The sequence below is a fragment of the Phalacrocorax carbo genome, chromosome 10, assembly GCF_963921805.1.
Source record: "Phalacrocorax carbo chromosome 10, bPhaCar2.1, whole genome shotgun sequence".
Taxonomy (NCBI): Eukaryota; Metazoa; Chordata; class Aves; order Suliformes; family Phalacrocoracidae; genus Phalacrocorax; species Phalacrocorax carbo.
In genome coordinates this window covers 3,441,904-3,461,893 of record NC_087522.1, presented here as the reverse complement: position 1 = coordinate 3,461,893, position 19,990 = coordinate 3,441,904, and the positions used below count along the sequence as shown (strand labels likewise).

At 53.5% G+C, this 19,990-nt stretch overlaps 1 protein-coding gene across 3 annotated transcripts; it reads left to right on the top strand.

Annotated features, from left to right (window-relative positions):
• Positions 1 to 206: 206 nt before the first annotated feature.
• On the top strand, positions 207 to 19,318 carry ALKBH5 (alkB homolog 5, RNA demethylase). 3 transcript variants are annotated; one of them, XM_064461444.1, is made up of 5 exons: positions 207 to 352; positions 974 to 1,796; positions 8,381 to 8,461; positions 12,761 to 12,916; positions 14,624 to 19,318. In XM_064461444.1, exons 2-5 carry the CDS (start codon positions 1,075 to 1,077, stop codon positions 14,805 to 14,807), a joined length of 1,143 nt encoding a protein of 380 aa, XP_064317514.1. In that variant the 5' UTR covers positions 207 to 352; positions 974 to 1,074; the 3' UTR covers positions 14,808 to 19,318. The 3 variants fall into 3 exon arrangements, with proteins under 3 accessions (XP_064317514.1, XP_064317513.1, XP_064317515.1); XM_064461443.1 differs by lacking the exon at positions 207 to 352 and adding an exon at positions 388 to 731; XM_064461445.1 differs by lacking the exon at positions 207 to 352 and adding an exon at positions 412 to 449.
• Positions 19,319 to 19,990: the final 672 nt, after the last annotated feature.

Here is a 19,990-nt window from a genome sequence, read left to right as displayed (position 1 = left end):
CCCAGTCGCTCCCCCCTTCCACCGGCCCTCCCGTTCCTCCCGCCCGCCAGGGGGCGGTCTGCGCCCCGCCGCCGCGCGCCCGCAGGCACCTCGGCGGCCACCCCAACCCCTCACACCCCCACACCCACCCGCTAGGCCCCCGCGCCGCTCGCCGGACGCCCAATCAGCCGCCGCCTCGGGCCGCTCGCTCCCGCCTCCTAACCAATCAGCGGCGAGGCGGGGCGGGGCGGCGCTGCCGGTACCCGTTACGGCGCGAGGCGAGGGCGGAGGCGGTGGTGGCCAGGCGGGGTCGCCGCGTCGTCTGTGCGTCCGCCCGTCCGTCCGTCCGTACGAGGGGCGGGGCCGGAGGGAGGTAGGGGGGCGGTGGCGGCGGGCGGCGCGTGCGCGGCGGGGCGGGGCGGGTGCGGTGGGCGGCCCCGCGGCGATCCGGGATGTCGGGCTGGCTCCTGGTGACGTAGCGCGCCGCTCGCGCCGCGGGAAGGGCCGCGCGAGACCCCCCCGGCCGCCGCCGCCGCCGCCCTTCCCCCTCCTCCCTCCCGGTCCGGCCCGGTCCGGGATCCCCCCCCACTCCGTTCCCCCCCCCCTCGCCCGCCATGGGCAGCACCGCGGCGGCGGGAGCGGGCGGGGCGCCGCGCCGAGCCGGGGCCGCCGCTGGGCATGTGCCAGGCCCGGCCGCCGCCTGAGCGCCGCCGATACCGGCAGCGTTGTCCGCGTCCGCCCCGGGCGAAGCCGTGAGTGTGGCGTCCGCCTGGGCCGACCCCTTCCCCCCCAAACCCTCCCGGGAGGGGCGTCGCGGCGGGAGGGGGTGGGCGGGAGCCGCGTTCCCCACCGGGAGGGGGGGTCCCGTGTCCCCAGGGAGGGGCGGGCCGGGGTCCCGCGGGCTCGACCCGCCTGGCCGCGGTACCCGGGGAGAGGAGGGGAGGGGGTGCGATCCGGTCCTCACCTCCCCGTTCAACCGGGGCTCTTCCCGCAGGGCGGCGGGTGCCATGAATAGCAGCTGCGCGTCCCTCACCGCCGCCGCCCGCCGCCGCCTGCAGCACCGGGATCGATAGAGGCGGGGGCTGCGGACACACTATGGCCGGCAGCGGCTACACGGACCTGCGGGAAAAGCTCAAGTCCATGATGCCCTACCGGGACGGCCACAAAGGTGGCGGCGGTGGCGGCCTCCCGCGGGAGCCCCCCGAACCCCCCTACGATCGCAAACGGCGGCACCAGGAGGATTCTGGTTCCGAACCCAGCGACTACGAGGAGCAGAAGGAAGAGGAAGAAGCTCGGAAAGTCAAAAGCGGCATCCGCCAGCTTCGCCTCTTCAGCGCCGAGGAGTGCGCCAAGATCGAAGCTCGGATCGAGGACGTGGTGTCCCGGGCAGAGAAGGGGCTCTACAAGGAGCACACGGTGGATCGGGCGCCGCTGCGGAACAAGTATTTTTTTGGGGAGGGCTACACCTATGGGTCTCAGCTGCAGAGACGAGGCCCTGGCCAGGAACGTCTGTACCCACGGGGGGAGGTGGACGCCATCCCCGAGTGGGTGCACGACCTGGTGATCAGGAAGCTGGTGGAGCACCGGGTGATTCCCGAGGGTTTTGTGAACAGTGCCGTCATCAACGACTACCAGCCGGGGGGCTGCATTGTCTCCCACGTGGACCCCATCCATATCTTTGAGAGGCCCATCGTCTCCGTCTCCTTCTTCAGCGATTCGGCCCTCTGCTTTGGGTGTAAATTCCAGTTCAAACCCATCAGGGTCTCGGAGCCCGTTCTCTTCCTGCCCGTGAAGAGGGGAAGCGTCACGGTGCTCAGGTAACTCGCCTGCATTGCCGCGGCCTCCGCTAACGTGCTGGGGCTCGGTTGTGTAACGCTAATCACGAGGCACGCGGTTGCACACCCTGACAGTGGCTCGGGCTTGATCTCGCCAGCCTGTAGGCGTGCAGGGTCTCGCCGTGGCAGAAAGGGTGAAGGAAGGATCTAAAGGAGGGGGTGTCCTGCCGCTGTGGTGGATGGGGATTTGGGTGGGTGATTGATTTTGGGTGGGCGCCCTCTCTGTGGAGCTCGAGGCGATTGCTGGTGGGAGCGTGGCCACTTGCGGAGCTGAGCTTTGACGTAGTTCCTGTAAATGGTTAAAATAACACATCGAGACACAAAATGGATCCTCTGCCCAAGAGTGGTCAGAGCGGAGCAGCTGGTTGGGATGGGGCTCCTGGGTCTATTCTTAGCTCAGCCCGTGCCTCCCTGACCTGACCTTAAGCTGGAGAGGAGGTGTGAATGGCCTCGTCTTCCCAGTCTGTAAACTGGGAATACTAACCGTGTCCCTGCCTGACGCTGATTGGGAGAGCGGAGAGCAGAGCCCCTGTGGGACTGTCATTTGGAGGCGCGGTGGGTTGCGGATGCAAGAACGGACTTTACTTGCGTTTTTGCAAGTGGGGGAAGAGCCGTGGAGGCGAAATGACCTGCCCAAGGTCATGCAGCCGGTCGGTGGTAAAGCTGGGATTGGCATGGGAAAAGCCTGCTTCCTAATCCCCGCAGCCTCCCGGTACACACTGGGTGAGCAGAGCAGGTAGGTGAGGGGACAGGCAGGGCAGGGGACAGGCAGGGCAGGCGCAGGATGCACACTGGTGCGTATGGACCCTCCAGGTTTTGGGGAGGGCAGCTCAAAGCCCGGCCCTGGGGCTGCCTGACTCGGTGAGCAGCCGTCCCTCATGTCCCTGAAGGTCAGAGTGCTCCCTGCCAGGAGCAGGGATTGCCCAGACTCTGCCAGCAGTGTTCCAAGCTACCAACTGCATCCTCCTTTGGGGTTTAGTTGGGTGTTTGTTTGGTTTGTTGGTTTTTTGGTTTTTTTTCCGGACTGGTGAAGGTGCAGGCCGGTTTTCAGGGCTCCTAGGCCGTAACACAATCCCCTGCTTTGGCTTGTAAAGTGATCGCCGCAGGGTTCGGGAAGGAATTTTCCCCCCCCACGTATGCACAGCCTCGCACCCGTTGACTAGTGCATCAATAATAAATGCTGAGATCTCGCGTAGCTTTTATCTCGGAAAAGCTGCACAAACATTAACTAATCCTCGCCGTACCCCCGGCGTTAGGTAACTTCTGTGGATTAGCGAGGGATGAGGGAGGCTGCCGAGGGAAGTGGCAACAGCACTGAAGAAATTTTCTTAATCTTTGGTAGCTTGGCTGGGGCAGGGAGGGTGCAGAGCTCCGGGTGATTTTGTGAAATGGGACCGGGGTGGGAGACCCATCCTCCTGTGTGTCCTTTTTACCGCAGAGCAAGCTCCGTCCCCAGGGATGGAGGCTGCTGGGTGCGAGGCAGCCGCTCCTCTCCCTGACTTCTCTTCTTAGACGTGAGGAGGGAAACTTTCTACCCTAATTTTTCTGCTGGCGATGCAAACCCCTGTGCTTGCCTTTCTTGGGGGGTCTTGGAGTAAATAGTTGTCCCTCCTTTCACAGCCAGAGGTCTTGTAATTTCATTTTTTAAGGACAGAGTGTTTTCTTGCTTAGAAGTATGCTGGCAGAGCCGTTAATGCAGGGTCAGGCTGTAGCCTTGTAGTCAAAGCCACTAGGAAAACTTGCAGCCTTACATCCAAAGGAGGATCGCGACTTTGCCGTGGAGGATGGTGGGAGGAGGGAGAGGTGCTTTGCTCTGCTTGAGGACCAGAAAATGATGTTTTCTTGTCCCAGACTCTCACTTTTCTCCCCAAAACTGCTGGGAAGAGTTTTGGGAGCAAAGGTCCTTTTTTCGCCCCAGCCAGAACAGCTGGCTCGGGGCTTCCAGAATTGGAGCGGGGTGTCTCCTAGACCTGTGCATTTGGGTTGGAGGCCACCTGGGTGCCCTAATCAGTTTATTAAGGTGGCTGAAGCAATCATACAAATCAAAGGAAGGTATCTTTTAACTCTGACTAGAAGGGTTGGTTTCTTACTGATCCACCCTAGTCTTAGATGTTCTGCTTTCCAGCAAATAATAGACTTGAAAAGGGGGGGATTATTTCAATTTTGGTACAGCAGTTAGCAGATACTTAGCACTCACTTAAGAGAGATTCTGCCAAAGTGATTGTTCTGTGATGATATGATCCTGGCTGGATACAAGTTCCTGGACTGCGGCAGATCTCATTGTCTCCCCTCTAACCCCAGCAATTTGGGAGGAGCGGGGAGGGGTGCAGACTGCCGGTAAGCTCTCGGGTGTATCTGCGAAATCCAGCCCTTGGTCATGTTTAAATCAACTCCCCAAACTTGGTTTTTTCTCCTTTCAGTAAACAGTTGCTGAAGGCAGTTGCCCTGGAGATAGGGAAACGGCGCAGATAGAAATGGCATGCTTGTAATGTCTGTGATTCAAATATTGCTGGGTCAGTGGCTGCTGCTGGCATGCCGCCTTTCTGGGGAAGCCAGGGTAGCTGCTTGCGTTTGCTTACCGTGTGGAAATCATGAGGATCTAAACAAAGCTGTTGGATCTCTCTCTTTGCCCCCACATCCCTGGGTCATGCCTGTCCTGTTCCTGCTCCCAGCAGCCTATTCCGAATTGTCCTTCTGATTTTGTAGCCACCTACCCGTCAGGGAGTTTGCAGCGAGGCTTTCCCTTTACCCCTCCCTTGCCTTTATTTGCCTACTGTAAAGCAGGCTGTGGTGTTTGCAAACGCTGAACCTGCCTCAGACTTGCTGGAAAGTATTCAGATCTCAAACGACAGGTTAGCATTTAAAAGGTGGAATGGAGATTCTCCTGGGTGGGCTGTGCACCTCTGCCAGCAGGAGAAAGGCTGAGCCACCCTGCAACTTGGTAATGAGCCCTTTGCTCTTCCAGCAAGGTGCTTTTTCCTCTTCTTTTGTATCTGTGGTGAAGATTTGCCCTTGTAGGTTCTGGCGTCTTGAAGAAGACCCTGTCCAGTCCTCTCTTCTCCCACAGCCTCAGGAAGCGGGTGCTCCTGCAGGTTTGTCCTGCTGCCAGCCAGGCCAAGAGAAAACAGTGGCAGCACCTCAGTCTGTGCTGCTCTTCTTGGGCAGTCAGAGTTGAGTTGGATTTCAGTCCTGTGGGCCGTCAGCTGGCTGTTGGGGGATGCTGGCTAGACTGAATTTGTGGGTTTTCTTATTTATTTTTTTTTTAAAAGAATTTGGTAAGCGTCATTCGATAGAAGCAGAGGGGAGGAGATGGAGGAATTTGCCCGTTCATCTGGGGAACACGTGCTTTGACAAATGCTTAGCCTGGAAAAAGGAAGGGACCAGAGGGGTGTGCCGAGCCAGCCGGGGCGAGTGGTCCCAGACGTGCCCCTCAGCCGCTGTCGTAGGTAGCGAATCTTGTCACTGAGCCGGCTTTTGTTTAACTGCCAGGTGTTGCATCTCAGCACCGTGGTTGGAAATAGTGCAGTTGCAGTGAGCCAGAGGAGCGAATGACCACAGGTAACATTTCTCAAGTTCTGAGAGCTCATATGCCATACGGGCTTTCCTCCTGCAGCTGGTGAGCGGTCCAGGTTGTCTCCCCCATGTTTGCAATAGCAGTGGAAACATCGTGATGTTTGTCTCTCCTGTTGTCTCGAGGCGTGCCTGAGGGTAGCATAATTGGAGCTGGTTGGAACCTCTGGAGGATGAAGCTGCTTTCTGCCCAGCTGGACAAATCTCTCCACAACTGCCTGGATTAGATGCTTTTCCAGAAAAGTCTGGTCCCTCAGAACAGGCCGTTGGTGCAGAGGAAGTTCTGCGTGTGCCAGTGGTGATGAGGCAAATAGATTTGTTCAAGCTCTGCTTGAACTGGTCGGTGTCACATCCGTGGTTTGTGGCGGCAGCTTTCCTGAACCACAAGTAAATCCTCGAGCTGCTCAGACCCTGCGATGGGCTAGTGCGTGAGGTCCCTCTGCCTGCGAGCTGGCCTGGATGTCATCAACCCCTCAAAACATTTCTTATTGGAGACTGTGTAGAACTTCAGGGCCTCTTTTCTGGTGATGTTTGTACAAAAAAATCCACTTTCATCTCTGTGTGAGTCAGTTATGTTGTGGCTCGGCCGTAACTATTCTGGGCTAAAAGAGACTGGGGAAGGACTTGGGGCTGTAAGATCTGACAGGTGAGTTAGAGTTTGGGGGGCTTGTGAGCTTGGGGGAGCGTGTGGATAGCATCTATACCTCTCCGTGTTCATCTGGAAATGCTCTAGGCTGGACACATTGTGCTTGGGTGTTCTTGTGGGCAGCAATTTAGGGCTTTCCTTACCAAGTTATTATCTCTTTACCTCATGCTTTGGGATTGTTGTCTGGGTAAGAAATCTCTGGGTAGACCCTTGATGTCACTACGGGTGTTTGGTTCCAGTGTCTGCCCCTTCACTCATCATCAGGATGTGGCGAGGCCGGGCAGTGGGTGCGAAGTTCATGCTGGCACGAAGCAGAACAAGCGTGATGCAACCAAATAATCTTTTTCTTCCATTTCTCTGCGTGATGTCTGTACAAACCCCTGTGCTGGAGCACCATGCAGAGAGACACCGTCACTAGATCTGGTGTGGTGCAGGCTGAGTTGTCCCACACCAGCATGGCACTGGGGCAGACTGGTGGGTCCCCATTAGGGCCCCAGACTGGAGTACTGGGACGGTCGCTTTGGTGCTGCCCACGTGCATGTGGGACTGCCAGCTCTGCCTGGCACCGATCTGAAAGTGAGCTGGGAGTGAGAATGAGTGGCTGGGCTGACACCTCATGATGGAGGGTGCAGGCCTTGAAGCAGACCTTTTCCTGATGTTCAGGGTGTTGCTGAGGATGTGCTGAGTCAAATGTTAATGTGGGTGATATTAATAAATTCTTTGGAGCTTGATACAGAGATTCCTGGAACAATAATAGAGCATCATTATAAGCCCCTTTGTGTAATGCTGGCTTGTTCTGCAGTGCCCTGGAGGATGGGGCGGGGATGGACATCAACCCCTGTTTTAATTGATCAGGTTTTAGACTCTTAACTCTCCTCTCTGGGAGGTGTGCATTTCTCGGTGAGTGGGTGGGTTATCTAACTAGATAAAGGAACCCTGGTCCTGTCCCTAGAGGAGACTTGTGTGTGCGTGATCTCTTCTCTGCTCCGAGTGTCCTGAATAACCTGCAAGCCAATGACCCCGGCCCTGCTGGAGGGCCACCTGACAGCCGGTGTGGCAGCAGCTTCACAGTAAAGCCTTGTGGGGAGAGCAGGCTTCAGGTTAAACTAGTGTGGGGGTGTGCTAGCTTTTTGTGGCGTGAGCAGCCTTCACCCAAGTCCTTTCGAAGGTCTTCCTGTCCTTGCCAGCTGTTTCAGGAGGCTCTGAAGACATTTATCTTCTCTTTTCCCTGTACTGGACTCTAGAAAGCTCTCTTGTGAACACTCTCCAAACAGCAGGTAGAGGGCAGGTCCACCTCTCGGACCTGCTCGCTGGCACCCACACGAGCGACAAGATGTGTTGCTGGCAGGGAGGTTTGTGTGTCTGAGGTGTGATGGCTGCTCTCCACAGACCCGTCGCGATCTCACCTGCTGTGCTGGACCCCAGGGCTTGTGCTGAACAACAGAAGCAGCAACAAAAAAAATGGTCCCATGTGTTGTGGGTAGCTGGGGCCCTTGTTGGCTGTGGCTTTCCTCCTGCCTGCTAGAAACGTGGAGTAGGCGAAGTCATCTCGTACAGTGAAACACTCCTGCAGACAACGGCTGCTGTGAGGCCGTGTAGCTGCTTGAGCCTGGTGTTATTTTCCTCGGCCCAGGTAGCTGTCTCGCCTTGTGAGCCCTGTGGCAGGGAGGTTTTGGGAGTGCAGCTTGGTTTGCAGGTCTGGATTTGAAGGTTACCCCGTGTGTGTTGTGTCGGGGTTAGGCTGTGCTGGGGGGTGATGTTTGTACCGTGGCTGAGGATGTGCCATGGGGAGGGCGAGGGCGCTGAGCTGGCAGTGACCGTGCCCACGTGCGGGGCGTGAGACACTTGACTGTTAGCACCGCTGTTCCCCCTCCTCAACTAACAGATCTTCTCATGGACTCCGGTACACGTTTGTGTCTGGGTATGCTGCGCATCTCGGCCATGAGGTTTTGCTTGGGGACATGTGAGAAGATGCTTTGGAGCAATATGCTGACTTTTTTCCCCCTGTTGGTCTCTAATTCCTTGATAAATGAACTCCATAAACTGATCTTCTACATGTCATATTTCACAGTGTTGTGGCAGGTGGCACTTTCCTCTGGTCTATGCTAAAAAATTGAGTCAAAAACCGAAAAAAGACCAAAAAAAAAAAGCCCGGGCTGTCCTCATTCTTTCCTGAAGTTTCTTCCTTCCTATAAGTCTAGCTCCCGTGTGCCTGAGGAATGATGTTTGAAGGAGGAATTCCTGGTGGAAGTTAGGAAGTGACTGGCCAAACTGGGTTGTTGGGGCTGGCAACCACTTTCTGCTTTTGCCTGTCGTCTTTCTCACAGTGGCTTTTTGTTTCTGTTGTCAGTGGATATGCAGCCGATGAAATAACACACTGTATTCGACCACAGGACATCAAGGAGAGAAGAGCTGTCATCATCCTTCGAAAGTAAGTGTTGAAGCCCTCTGGACAGTAAGATAAACTTGGATGTGGTGCTGTGATGTTTCCTAAGGTGCTTTTAAAGAAACACTTTAAAACTGCCTTGCTTGTTAATTTGCTGGCTTGACCTTACATCTCGATGAGGTGTGACTCTGTGCTCGCTTGTGTCTTGCCGTACACATCGCTTGGATGGTGGAAGTAGATGGAACTCGTTACTGCAGAGTTAATCACTTCTTGGCTCTGTGCAGCAGTACTTCATTGTAATGTCTGGGTTTGCAAGCGCTGTTCATGTCCAAACACCTGGCTTTCATTGGCTGCCCAACTCCAAACAGCTAGGATTTCAAACTCTTGTTTTGGGCTGTGTATTCAGGTGTCTGATCATATGATACCCACATGCGTGGGTTACCTGGACAAGTCCTTTGAAGCTGATGCTTACAGTGAAGAATCTCCTGTAAAGCAGATAAAGTTTTCTTGGTAGCATGGCTTTCATTTCCTGGGGAGAGGGAAGAAGATGCTGGCTTCGAAGTGAAATGGATGCAGTGCATTTAGTGATCGCTTTGCAGAGCTTGTCCTTCAAGTCAGTGTTGGGAAGCCAAGCTATGTAAGCTGTATTGCCCGCTTCCTGTTTTAGAAGATATGCTGTTGGAGGGGATGAGGCGGACCCAAACAAACCAGCCCCTCCCCAAACTCCCTCAGTATAACCTTTCTTTTGTTCCCAGAAATGTCCCCACTCATCAACTCCTACTAGGAGACAAAAAAAAAAAACGTGACTGCCACACATTGACCCACGTTGATTGTGCCTTAGAAGGCGTTAGCAGTAATTCCACTGTCAAGAAATCTTGCAAGTGAGACCACACACGATTTGAGTACTGTAAACCCAGGCGAAAGCGTGGGCATGAGGGCAGGACTGCAGTTGTGGCCCAGGCTGACATAAGACTAGCAGGCAAGTGGTCTAGATTCAGACTTGCTAAGCCTTTGGACGGCTTAGTTGGTTTCAAAACAAGTCTGGCAACATTGTGAAGATGTGGCACAAAGCCAGTGGAGGGGAGTTGGACATCTGGTTAGAGAGACCCATGAAATGAAGGCAGGAAAAACAGCAGCCCTGAGGCATTAGCCAGGCAAAATCACAGACCCAGGGAGGCAGGATGAGATGAGGCAGGTGAAAAGAGATTAGAACCAAACCACCTGATAGTTGGTTATTGCCACATGAAGTTTAAGGCGAGAGGGTTGCAATAAAAGGCTGTTATGTTCACGTTATTGATCACTACAGCTAAAGAAAAGCAGTGCGAGGGCTGATGAGCACCAGTGGAAGGCCTCTCCAAATCCTGTAGCTGCTTTAGGTTGGGCTTTGGGATAGAGAAGCTGCCTGTCCTAGGCTGTGGAGCAGTTCCCTAGAAAATACAAACTTGGCTAAATAAGCTAAAGCTGCCCAAACTGGTGCAGATGTCTAACGTACGTGTTTAAACTGGCTCTGCCTCTTGCTCTTGCTAGCCGCTGTAAGCTAAGGGTGTTGAGTTCTTTCAGTCTAGACTGACTGGCCTCAAAAGTGCAACTGTGCAAGCACCTGTCTGGCAGCGATGTGCCTGGCTGACCTGGTGCATCTCTGCTGGACAGACAAGGCCCGTTAGCTCCTAGCAGAGCTGTATCGGCTGTGTTTGCTTAGCCATCCTCCGTAGCAGCGTGTCCTTCTGTCTTCCCCTGATTTTTAGGGGCCTGATTTGCTTAGCGTTAGAGCAGAAGTGTCTCTGTCCAGTCATACACAGACAGCGATGGGCTGACTTGACTGGCAGGCTGGAAGAAACCACAACAGGATTTTTTTCTTGAGCAAAGTGGAAACCCCCTGGTAATTATTTTTGAGTAATCTCCGTAGAGCTTAGCAGCCCTGGCGAATACATGGCAGTTGCCTGTTTGCCAAAGGGTGAACTCTGATTGCTGCCAAATAGAGCTTATTAATTGCTGCTTATCCCTTGTGACGGCGGCCGTCTCCTCGCTGAGTCCCGTGTGCACGCATGCATGCACAGCAGGGCTGCAGTGACCTTTGTCTGCGCTCGCATCCCCACGGCATGTATTGCTGCAGCAAATGCCATTCCCTAGTCCCGGATCATGCGACTTTTTGCAGTCTGAAATAGCGTGTTATGCAACCAGGAAAACAGCTACTTCCGCTGGTAGCCTCCTAGCACGAGAGGCTAGGGAGCAGCCAGCGGCCTCATAAAACTCCTCTTCCTCACCTTTGTGGTAAGAAGCAGCCCTGAGCTTTCCAGCAGGATCAGGTCAGTTGGGTCATAGAGCAGCATAAACTTTGCTGCAGCTTGGAGCTGGGATATTCAGCTCTGAATGGGCTGCCAGAGCCTGCTGGGTCCCAGACGTTTGAGTCTCGATCTGCTCTCGCCTCTGCTCCGAGCATGTGGTTCTAGGATGGCTTTTGCTGGCAGCAGCGGGAGAACAAAGCTGCGCGAGCTGGAGAAGTGGCTGGGTTTTGCAGGATGCTTGAGAGCGGCGTAGTTACCAAGTAGGTCATAAACACTTCAGTGCTGTAGTGTGATGATATTTACAGTGTTTCCTGCGTATCGGAGTGCAGGACTGCGGGGAGCCAGCAAGGTTTGGAAGCACTTTGAGCAAGAGGCTGGCGGGGGGGGAGGACTGGTGCTCTCAATTTCATGAGATGTGCAAAGAGGTAACGTGGGAGGTGGGGACAGAAATGAGACCTATTCAAGTGGGTCTTGAAAGTCATTTTAGAGGGCTTATGCTGCCATGTGTAAGCAGTTACATTGGGAGTTATTCTATTTAACTTGAACTTTGGTAGGTAATTTGCTCTCTGTTTTAGTGTAGCCTCTCCTGGTACCTGCTCCTGCAGCTCATACCTGCATTACTCTGTGGAGAGAGAGAGCGTGGCTGGTGTTCCTTTCCCTTCCAGTGTGTTTGGTGGTTTGTTCATTTTAATTGCAGGCCTGTAGTTGCTGTTGTATTTCAGAGGTATTTAAACCGCCTAACTTGGGCAGGATCCGCAATGCCTTTGGTGTTCTAGCTGGATTGTGTCCAGTCCTGGAGCCGAGAACCGCTCAGGACGACGGCGCTGGGGACTAGCGCAGGCTCCAGCCTGGCAGCTGCCTGCGGAAGCGTTCCTTGTTTTGGCATGCTGGGAGAACTTGGGCTGCCGTGCCCAGCTTCACACGTGCCAGCCTGGCGTTGCCCTGGTTAACCGAAGAGGCTCTCCCCAATGGCGAGAGGAAGCTTGGCAACAGGAGGTGCTTCCTAATGGGAGCTGAGGTTGGGATTCTCCTGTGGGAACCTCCCTCGGGAGCTAAAGTTCAGCACTAGAGAGCAAGTAGCAATTCTCCCCTTCCACATTCGCCCCTAATCCCAAGGAAGGAGACAGGCTGCAGTGACAGTATCAGGGTGCCTTTCCTTCTGGGAAGGGGCTTGGATCCTCCTGAGATTGGCAGCTCTAGAGCACCAGTACCACCTTTTTAATGTGTTTTTGCCCATTCTTAAACTTCGGTCTGTGTTTTGAAATAGACTTTAGCAGTGCTTGTAAGTTGAGACCGGTAACTGTGCTGTGCTTGGAGATGGTGATAGTGCTGTGATAAGATGCTGTGCTGTCGAGTTTTCATTCCTGCTGCTCAGCCTGCTGCCTCCACGTGTGCTACAGCCGTGCCTGGGCCAGCAACAGTTCTGCTTTGGGACGAGCCGTGCTTGCTCTCTGGTGTAGCTCGAGCGCGTTTCTATCCCAGCACGAACAAGGCGGTGCTGTGCTGCTGGAAGGGATGTGGTGCCGCTTCTGTTTGCTAGACCTTCTCCTGACTCGTACTTCAGCTCTTTAAACCTCCTAGTCAAGCTGAGAAACGCCTGACCCCATGAGATCTTGAGACAGTAGGGAGTTTCCAGATAGAAGCAGTTATTACTGTCAAAGGTGATGATGAATTTCACAGGGCATCTCCCAGGTGGCTTAACTGGAGCTGTGAGTTATTGACGAGTCACTGTGATTTCATAGGATTTCACAGGGGCTCTACCGCCTCTGCTCTGTATCCTGTAACTGTGATTGCAGTGAGCCCAGCACCACTAGTGTTCACCGCACGACTGCCCGTGCCCCTGAGCCTTCCTCTTCCCTCTAACCAACGCAGCAAAGCTGCAAGTATCTGGAAGCTGCAGCTTGTTTTGCTGTTGAGCATGATAGTCCTGACCCTCTTCCTGGGCTCTGGCTGGGAATGAGGGTTCTGCTTCAGCGCATCTGGGACGGGCGTCTGCTGCAGCATGCTTGTGGTTCTGTAGAAACTCCTTGCAAATTCTCTTCTCTTTAAATATTTGCAGAACAAGACTAGATGCACCTCGATTGGAAACAAAATCGCTGAGTAGCTCTGTGTTGCCACCAGGTTATAACTCTGACCGTCTATCGGGAAGCAACCGGGACCAGATCCTGAAACCAAAGCGGTCCCATCGCAAAGCAGATCCTGATGCTGCTCACAGGTAGGATGATCTCTTCTAAGAGCAATGTTTTGGATGGTATCTCTAGGTCAGTGTACGTCTGAAGTTCCTGGCCACTGATAAGAGAGGCTGCGTGCCTCCTGGGTGCTTTCTGTGGTGAACAGATCTGTTTTATCAGAGGTTCTTTATACGTTCCTCCTAGCCTTGCGGAGGCTGAGCTCTGGCTGTAAGCAGCTTACATTGTTTATCCTGTGAGTGGCATAATGAAGAAGCAATAGATTTGGCTGGCTCTTGATAATGCAGTCATTCAGAACAATAGTTTCCCTGCAGCTAATTATTTTTGACCTCTATTGCCAAGCAACCTGTGCAGCTGCGTTAAACTATATTATGAAAGCAGTCTTGGGAGAGAACGTGAGGTTTTGCTATCTGGGAAAGGTGAAGGCCTTCTTGGGAGGATTCTTAGACCTGTTTTGGTTCCAGAGCTGCATGTGTATATTTTTGTGCGTGTAACCAGACTGTGTGAAAGTGTAAGCCTGACCTTCAGGGGAGCAACTTGCTGAGGTTTGAGACAGCTTGAGCTCCGCAGCAAGGCTTCCTTCAACCACGACTTTGCTCTCTGTGAACGTACTGATAGCCGTGAGTGACAGCCGGTCTGCCAGTTGTCGTGCAGTATTTCTGCTATTCTCCAATTCCAAAGCTTCCCAAGGACCAAGGCAGCATTTTCTGCACCTCGTGGAAAAAGCAAAAGTTGGCTTGGTCCTGGGGCTTGGCTGCTGTGCGGTCTCAGCCCATGTTTCAACCTGTCCTGGAGGGAGGAGGGTGGGGATGGCTTGTTTATTAGCAGTGTTCACTCACCTGGACTCAGACTGACTGGGAAGATAAATCAAGAAGAGGAGCTAGCCTGCAAATGAACGCTTACCTCTGAGCACGCAGTGGGCCGGTGTGTGATTAGGGAATTGATCATGCAGGACAAATCTGTGGATCCGTGAGAGCTGTTTTTCAGCCTGATGTGACCTTACTGCGGTGGGGGAGCTTGCATAGACTCCTGCAGCAGATGGCTGTCAAAAACATATTTGTCTCTTCCTTTGGCCTCAAAGACTCCAGTATAACGTAGGTGAACAGCATGGCTATCAGACAGTGGTATCTCTCAGAGGAACTTGGCAGTTGCCACCTAGGACAAAATAAGTGGTCTGAGCAGCCTGCCAGCCCACTCCTACTAAGAAGTGATCACAGGTGAGACCAGAGGTACCTTTGTGGGAAATAACAATTGCACCATGCTACTCTTTGAGAGAACTGGTGAGACGACAAAGGAGTTTGGAGCTGTGGTTTATTCCTGCACCACAAACACCCCAGCAGCTTCAAAAGGAGCTCAGCTTGGTGCTGTGAGTTCTGCTGTAGAAGAGACAGACCCCCCCCTGCCCCAGGGATGTTTCTTGGGGCCACAAGCTGCACTTAAAAAGAGGTGACTGGGCTGTTTGGAAGCAGTCCTGGTGGGGGTGAAGACCAAAACTTCGCCTGGGAAGGGGAAAGACTTGCACCATCAAAAGAAAAGTTCTCAGCCCCTCCATGGGAGGTGCAGCTTGGGGATCTGTTCCTGCTCTGCCAAGCGCCCAGTACCGGGTGAGCAACGTGGAAACAGTCAGTCGTATCACCCAGAGTGTGCAAAACTGCCAGTAGTGTCTGCACGAGGGACTGCCTAAATCCTGTCGTGGATGTGCTCTCACTCCCTCTTTCTGTCTTTCTCTGTAGGCCACGGATTCTAGAAATGGATAAAGAGGAGAACAGGCGCTCAGTCCTCTTACCAAAACATAGGAGAAGGAGCAACTTCAGCTCTGAGAACTATTGGCGAAGGTCTTACGAGTACACGGAGGACTGTGATGAGGAAGAGGAGGACGGCAGCCCAGCCAGGAAAGTTAAAATGAGGCGACACTGAGGATTGCACTTTCCAGGCTCATGGAGCTGATGAGATTGGTCTCCAGTCTGTGAAAACTTTATCCTCCCTCTGGCTAACTTCCATCTAGCTTCAGTTTTGGTTTTTCCTTTCAGGCTGAAGAGTAAACAGGAAGGATCTAGCGATTTGTTTTTTATGAATGGAGGAATGCTGACACATATGTAAGGATGGAACATGTCCAGTGCACATGGTGTCCTGAGTCATGGGTCAAACAGGCATCTCTCCCTTAGGAAGCAGATAAAGTTATGCCAGGCTGTCTGTTGGGATTTCTTTTGAAAACACCAAAAAGTTTAACTGTTTCATTGCGCAAGATTCAAGAATTGTATTTTTGTTTTTTGCTTTAACTTTCTTCCTTTCCAAATGTTCTAAATATGATGTTTGACCCCAGGAGCTGAAACTCTGTGGTGGCCTCGTATTCCTTGCTTCACCAAAGGGCTCCTTGGTCTGCTTTTACCTAGTTGTTGTTGGGTTTGTTTTGAGGGTGCCCTGCAGTAACTGGAAGTTTGAAGCTTTGCAGACCCCTCTTACTGCGATTGATTTCAAAGGGTTTAGGACGTTTTTGTTGCACTTTAGTACCAGTTTTAAATGCCGTAGGTTTCCTTTCCAGTCCCTTTTCCCAAGCCAGCACAGGCTCACAGCTTTGTGTCCCTGTGCTGCCCTCTCCGAGAAGAATGTACTTAAGCTCTGGTTTCTCAGTGCTGCTCTGACCAGGGGTATGTTTTGGTTGAGGAGGAAGGAAATGTGGCTGGCTTCACTGAGGCTTGGCCCAGCATTGACCCGAGGTCCATATTGGAGCCCTGGGACTGGCGAGTGAGTGATTGCATTGAGTACATGCTGCTTCCCAGAGCTGGAGATAGCAAATAGGAGTAGGAGAGACGCTGTGCTTGTGAGGACGCTTGCCTTGGGACCCCCTGAGAAGAGGCGTTCTCCACTGTCTGGGGGAATGGCTTTCGGCCCCCTGCTCCTTTTAGGTGGAGAGAGTTGAAGACGGCACAGCATCCCATCGCAAGGGACCGGCTGCGCTCTGTCAGAGCAGGAACGGGCGCTGCTGCGGTGGAGCCGGGCAGCTCGGCTGTGGTCCGTCCCCTCCGAGGCTGGCTCTGGGAGCGAGGATGCTGCAGGGCTCTAGTTTGGCCTTGGTTCAGTGCATTCAGCAACTAGTGCTGCAGCAGTTGCCCACCGCCTCCTGTCTTATTCCTGCGTGTATTCCTGGGGTAGGGAGTTTTCTGGTTGCTACAGAAAATGTTAAGAAGAATTGGGCATTTGGCCCCATAGAGTTAGTGTTAGAAAGTCTGCCGCCTTCTTCCTCTTCTCCCACCCAGTTTGTGTTAGCCCAGACTGAAGCCTGGGCGTTTTCAAAAGTTTGGGGCCCAACACCATATTTAGAACCGTACTTTTAAGAAACTTCCTCCAATTGATTTTTTTGAACCCAAGTGTTGGCAGTTGTAAGGAGTAGTCTTATTTTTAAATTTTTACTGCTTTGCCCTCCCTCAAATTGTAGTTTTTCTTAGTGTTGTGTCCCCCACACACTTCATGGTCTGCACACTTGGCAATAAAAAGATGTAATATATTTTGAAACCTGTTTGCTGCTGTCTTGAGGGGCTCCCAGTCAAAAAAATAACCCCCAAACCCAGGCATTGTTCCCCAGAGTGCCGTTCCTTGGCGATCAAGTATGTTTGCTGACATCTGGGTCTCGGTGTCCTTTTCCTTCCCCCCTGACTTCTGCAGCTCCTGCCACTTGCCCGTTGTTGGGGTCACCACTTAGGCTGGATCTAGCGGTCACGTTAGAGCAAAGGAAATTACCATCACCTTCAGTGCCGCTGATCTGCGAGGGGTTCATAGGTTCCCACTGCCTGTCTCTGATTCTCTTCATCCAGTTGCTTTCCTGGCAAGAGCCCCTGTCGGCTCGGTGCAGAGGTATGGGCACAGCCTCACAGCCAGCCTTTGAAGGAACCTGTCTTGTCTGCCCAGATATCTGAAAGTTCATGCTGCTTCTGCTTCTGAAACCTTTAAAAAGTCTTCTTCACACCACACTTAGCGTCTGAAGCGGTATTCCTTGCCCTCCCAGCTTTCTGCAGAGAATCCGGGCCAGCTCTTGGCTACAAACACCCTGCTTTGGAAAGCTTGGCATTCCCCTGATAGCAAAACCGCATGCAGGGAGCGGGGTCCCTTCTCTTCCTTACGGCTGGTGCAAACATCTCTGGCGAGCTAGAGACCTGCTAGCAGGATGCCTAGCAGTGGCTGTTTCTAATTGTCTCTCTGGATTCATCCTGGATGTGCCCCGTGCCCCCCTCAGCGTCAGGCTCTGCTGTGGGTGCTGCTGATGGTGGCAGTGGTCACTGCCAGAGGTCTCAGCTCTGCGCAGCCTGCTCTCCCCCTCTCCCCTCCCCGCACTGGCTCCCAGTTTTACGCCTACCTCTGCAATATGGACACTACCCTGGTGTCAACCCAAAATGAAGCTGGAGGCAGCCTGCCTTTCCAGGGCGACTTCCCAGAGCAGGACTCCCGTGGGACGAGGCGTTGGCTCTATCTCTGCTGAATACTGAACAAGGCATCCTGAGCCCTGAACCAACCTTTGCCTCATCCCAGTCCTTGTGCAGTCTGTACATGTGCAGGTATCCTTCCTCTCCCAGCTTGTTTCGGTATTCCTGCGTGCCGTGGTTCGGAGCTCTCCCCTCCTTCATTCCTCCCCTGCCCTGCATCTGTGCGGTGGGTCTGAGCTGGCAGCTGTGCTGGAGCTGCTCTATAGCTGCTCTCTGTTCTCGTGTGCGCTTGGTTTTCAACCTGACTGGTTGGGTCTTGACACCTTGGAGAAGAGTGAGTGAGTGCGACACGAGCGGTCTGACCCGTAGCGTCTCTTGGGCGAGGAGTCCCCAGTGTGTAGGCAGGCCATCTTCCCCACTTGTACAGACATTTTCTATACACGCAGATGTATATGTGTAGATAACATGGTTTTTTAACTCTTTTGCACTGAACAACATCGAAGTGAAACCTTGATTTGAAACCAGAAGACACATTTTTCACGTGGATCCAGATGTCTAGATCCCTTATTGTAACCTGTCTGGTAAAACTGTGGCTCAAAAATACTGGTGATGCCCGTACCTGTTCTCTGTCGCTGGCTGTGTTGGGCTGCCTGCAGCCTTTGGGTCAGGCTGGTGGCATGGGCCTGCTGCGGAGGATGGAGGGTGGTGAGGCAAAACTTCTCCGTCTGCTCTGCGGGACAGGCTCATGCACAGACCTGACCCCACCGGCTTTGTTGTGTCTGTCCTGTCCAACCTCCTCTCCATCCACCCACAGTTGGTTCTTCATGTAACCTGCTCAGCCCGAAACTGGGAATAAGGCTATGTCCAGTGTGATGACCCTGTGCACCCAGACCCACAGCCCAGACCATGAGAACTGCCTTTCCTAAGGAAGGGGGAGGAAGGTGGGGTTTGTCCCTGCTTTTCTGCAAAGAACAGGAGGAATTGGGGTTTGTTACTGTTACCCGTATCTTGAGAAGACACGTTGATCAAACTAAAGCTCTTGCATCCGTTGCGTGGGCTCAGTGTGTTCATAGGAAGGGAAGGAAAGGCTGTTTGCTGGCGGTAAGAGGTGAGCTGGCCCAGGGAGAGGCTGTCGGTCCGCCAGCAGGTCACTGCCTGGCTGGGCTCTGCAGGCAGGCTGTCTGCAGCAGGGACGCCCAAATTGGCACATCTGGCTCCACATCTGGTGAACTGTCATCCAGCCATCAGTCAGGCGAGAGCTGTGACGCTTGGGAGCTGCGATCTTGATCCCAAGGCTTGGCTCATCCCGGAGGTCGGAGGGGTTGCTGGGGCACAGGGCTGCCAACCCGCTCTCTGGGGTGAGCCAGCCACCAGCACGAGCCGATGTCTGGCAGGGCAAGAGCCTGGCCCTTCGGTTTTCAGCGCTGTTAGCACCCAGCCCTCGCTGCTACGCAGTCTGAGTCCCATGGGTTGAAATGGCTGCCATGCTTTGAGCAGGGCTCAGGTCAGGGTTCAGACCCCTGCCAGCAGCAAACAGTCTTACATCTGCCAAAAGTGTTCCCTTTCCTGGTCAGGAGGAGAAATGTTCAGCCGAAGAAGCGTGTCTCTGCTCCTTCCCACGCCCCTGCCCACACTTACAAGTTCTGGCTGACTTTAATTTTGTTTTTTAGAGATTCTAATTTTTTTTTGTTTTGTTACGAATAAAAATAAAAAAATAAAAAAGAAAGTGGCAATATTTTTTTCTGTAAGCTTTTCCTAGGAAAAAGCGTGGTTTGTAACAAAGTTGTACAGTTCTGAAGTTTGAGATACGAGAAGTACTGTGTGAAACGCTGTAAATGGGGCAGAGATTATTTTATGTACAGTCTGATGTGGGGGGAATCTTTTAATTCTGGTTGATTCTTAGGAAGAATTTGGTTCTTCACTGTCAGGGTTTGGAATTTCATGGTTTCATTATTATTTTTTTTTCTTGTATAGATTGCTGCATTAATTGAATAAAAGCAGAAAGCATCACTCTGCCTGCCTCTGTGCTGGTGCTGGTGGGTGGGATGTGTGCCTTGCTTCCCCGCCAGCAGAAACGAGGTTGCGGGGAGTGGGGAACCGCTTCTAAATTAAGGGAGTCTCCATCTCCCTTGGGACGGGGCAGCCAAACACATCGTCTGTCCCTCCTGTGCTGCCCTAGAAAGCAGGGATGGGGCTTGCTGCCTTTCTCCTCCTCCTGCTCTCCACCCCTGGGGGCGGGGGAGCAAATGTGTATGCTGTCCCCCCGCAGCCCCCCACCCTGCCCAGCCGACCAGGCTTGCTGCAGCTGGTGACTGGTCCCCAAAGGCCCCAGCTCCCTAGCAGGGGCTGTACACCCTACTTGGGCATCCTGTAGAGCCCCTTGCCTTCTGCGCTCCTGCAAGGAGAGGGCGGTGGGCAGGTGGATGGGTGTGTGGTGCCAGGGGTGGTATGGTTGAATGGGGTCTGTTGGCCTTGCATGGTGGCCTTCTTCTTCCTCGTCTCCCACCGTGAGCTCCTGCCTGATCTGGTGGTGATGTCTCCATCACCCATGGGGTCAGACCTCTTCCCCCTGTCCATCACCGGGGCATCAGGGTGATGGCTCCCCATTCGCCCCGAGGGTGTTTTCCACCCCAAAGGCTACGTCACCCAAATACAGTATTTCCCTGGGGATGGGGTTAGTCA

Coding starts and splice junctions, on each gene's coding strand:
- ALKBH5 (XM_064461444.1), top strand. CDS start 1,075: ATGGCCGGCAGCGGCTACACGGACCTGCGGGAAAAGCTCAAGTCCATG. Junction 1,797..8,380: donor GGAAGCGTCACGGTGCTCAG/GTAACTCGCCTG, acceptor TTCTGTTGTCAG/TGGATATGCAGCCGATGAAA. Junction 8,462..12,760: donor GCTGTCATCATCCTTCGAAA/GTAAGTGTTGAA, acceptor AAATATTTGCAG/AACAAGACTAGATGCACCTC.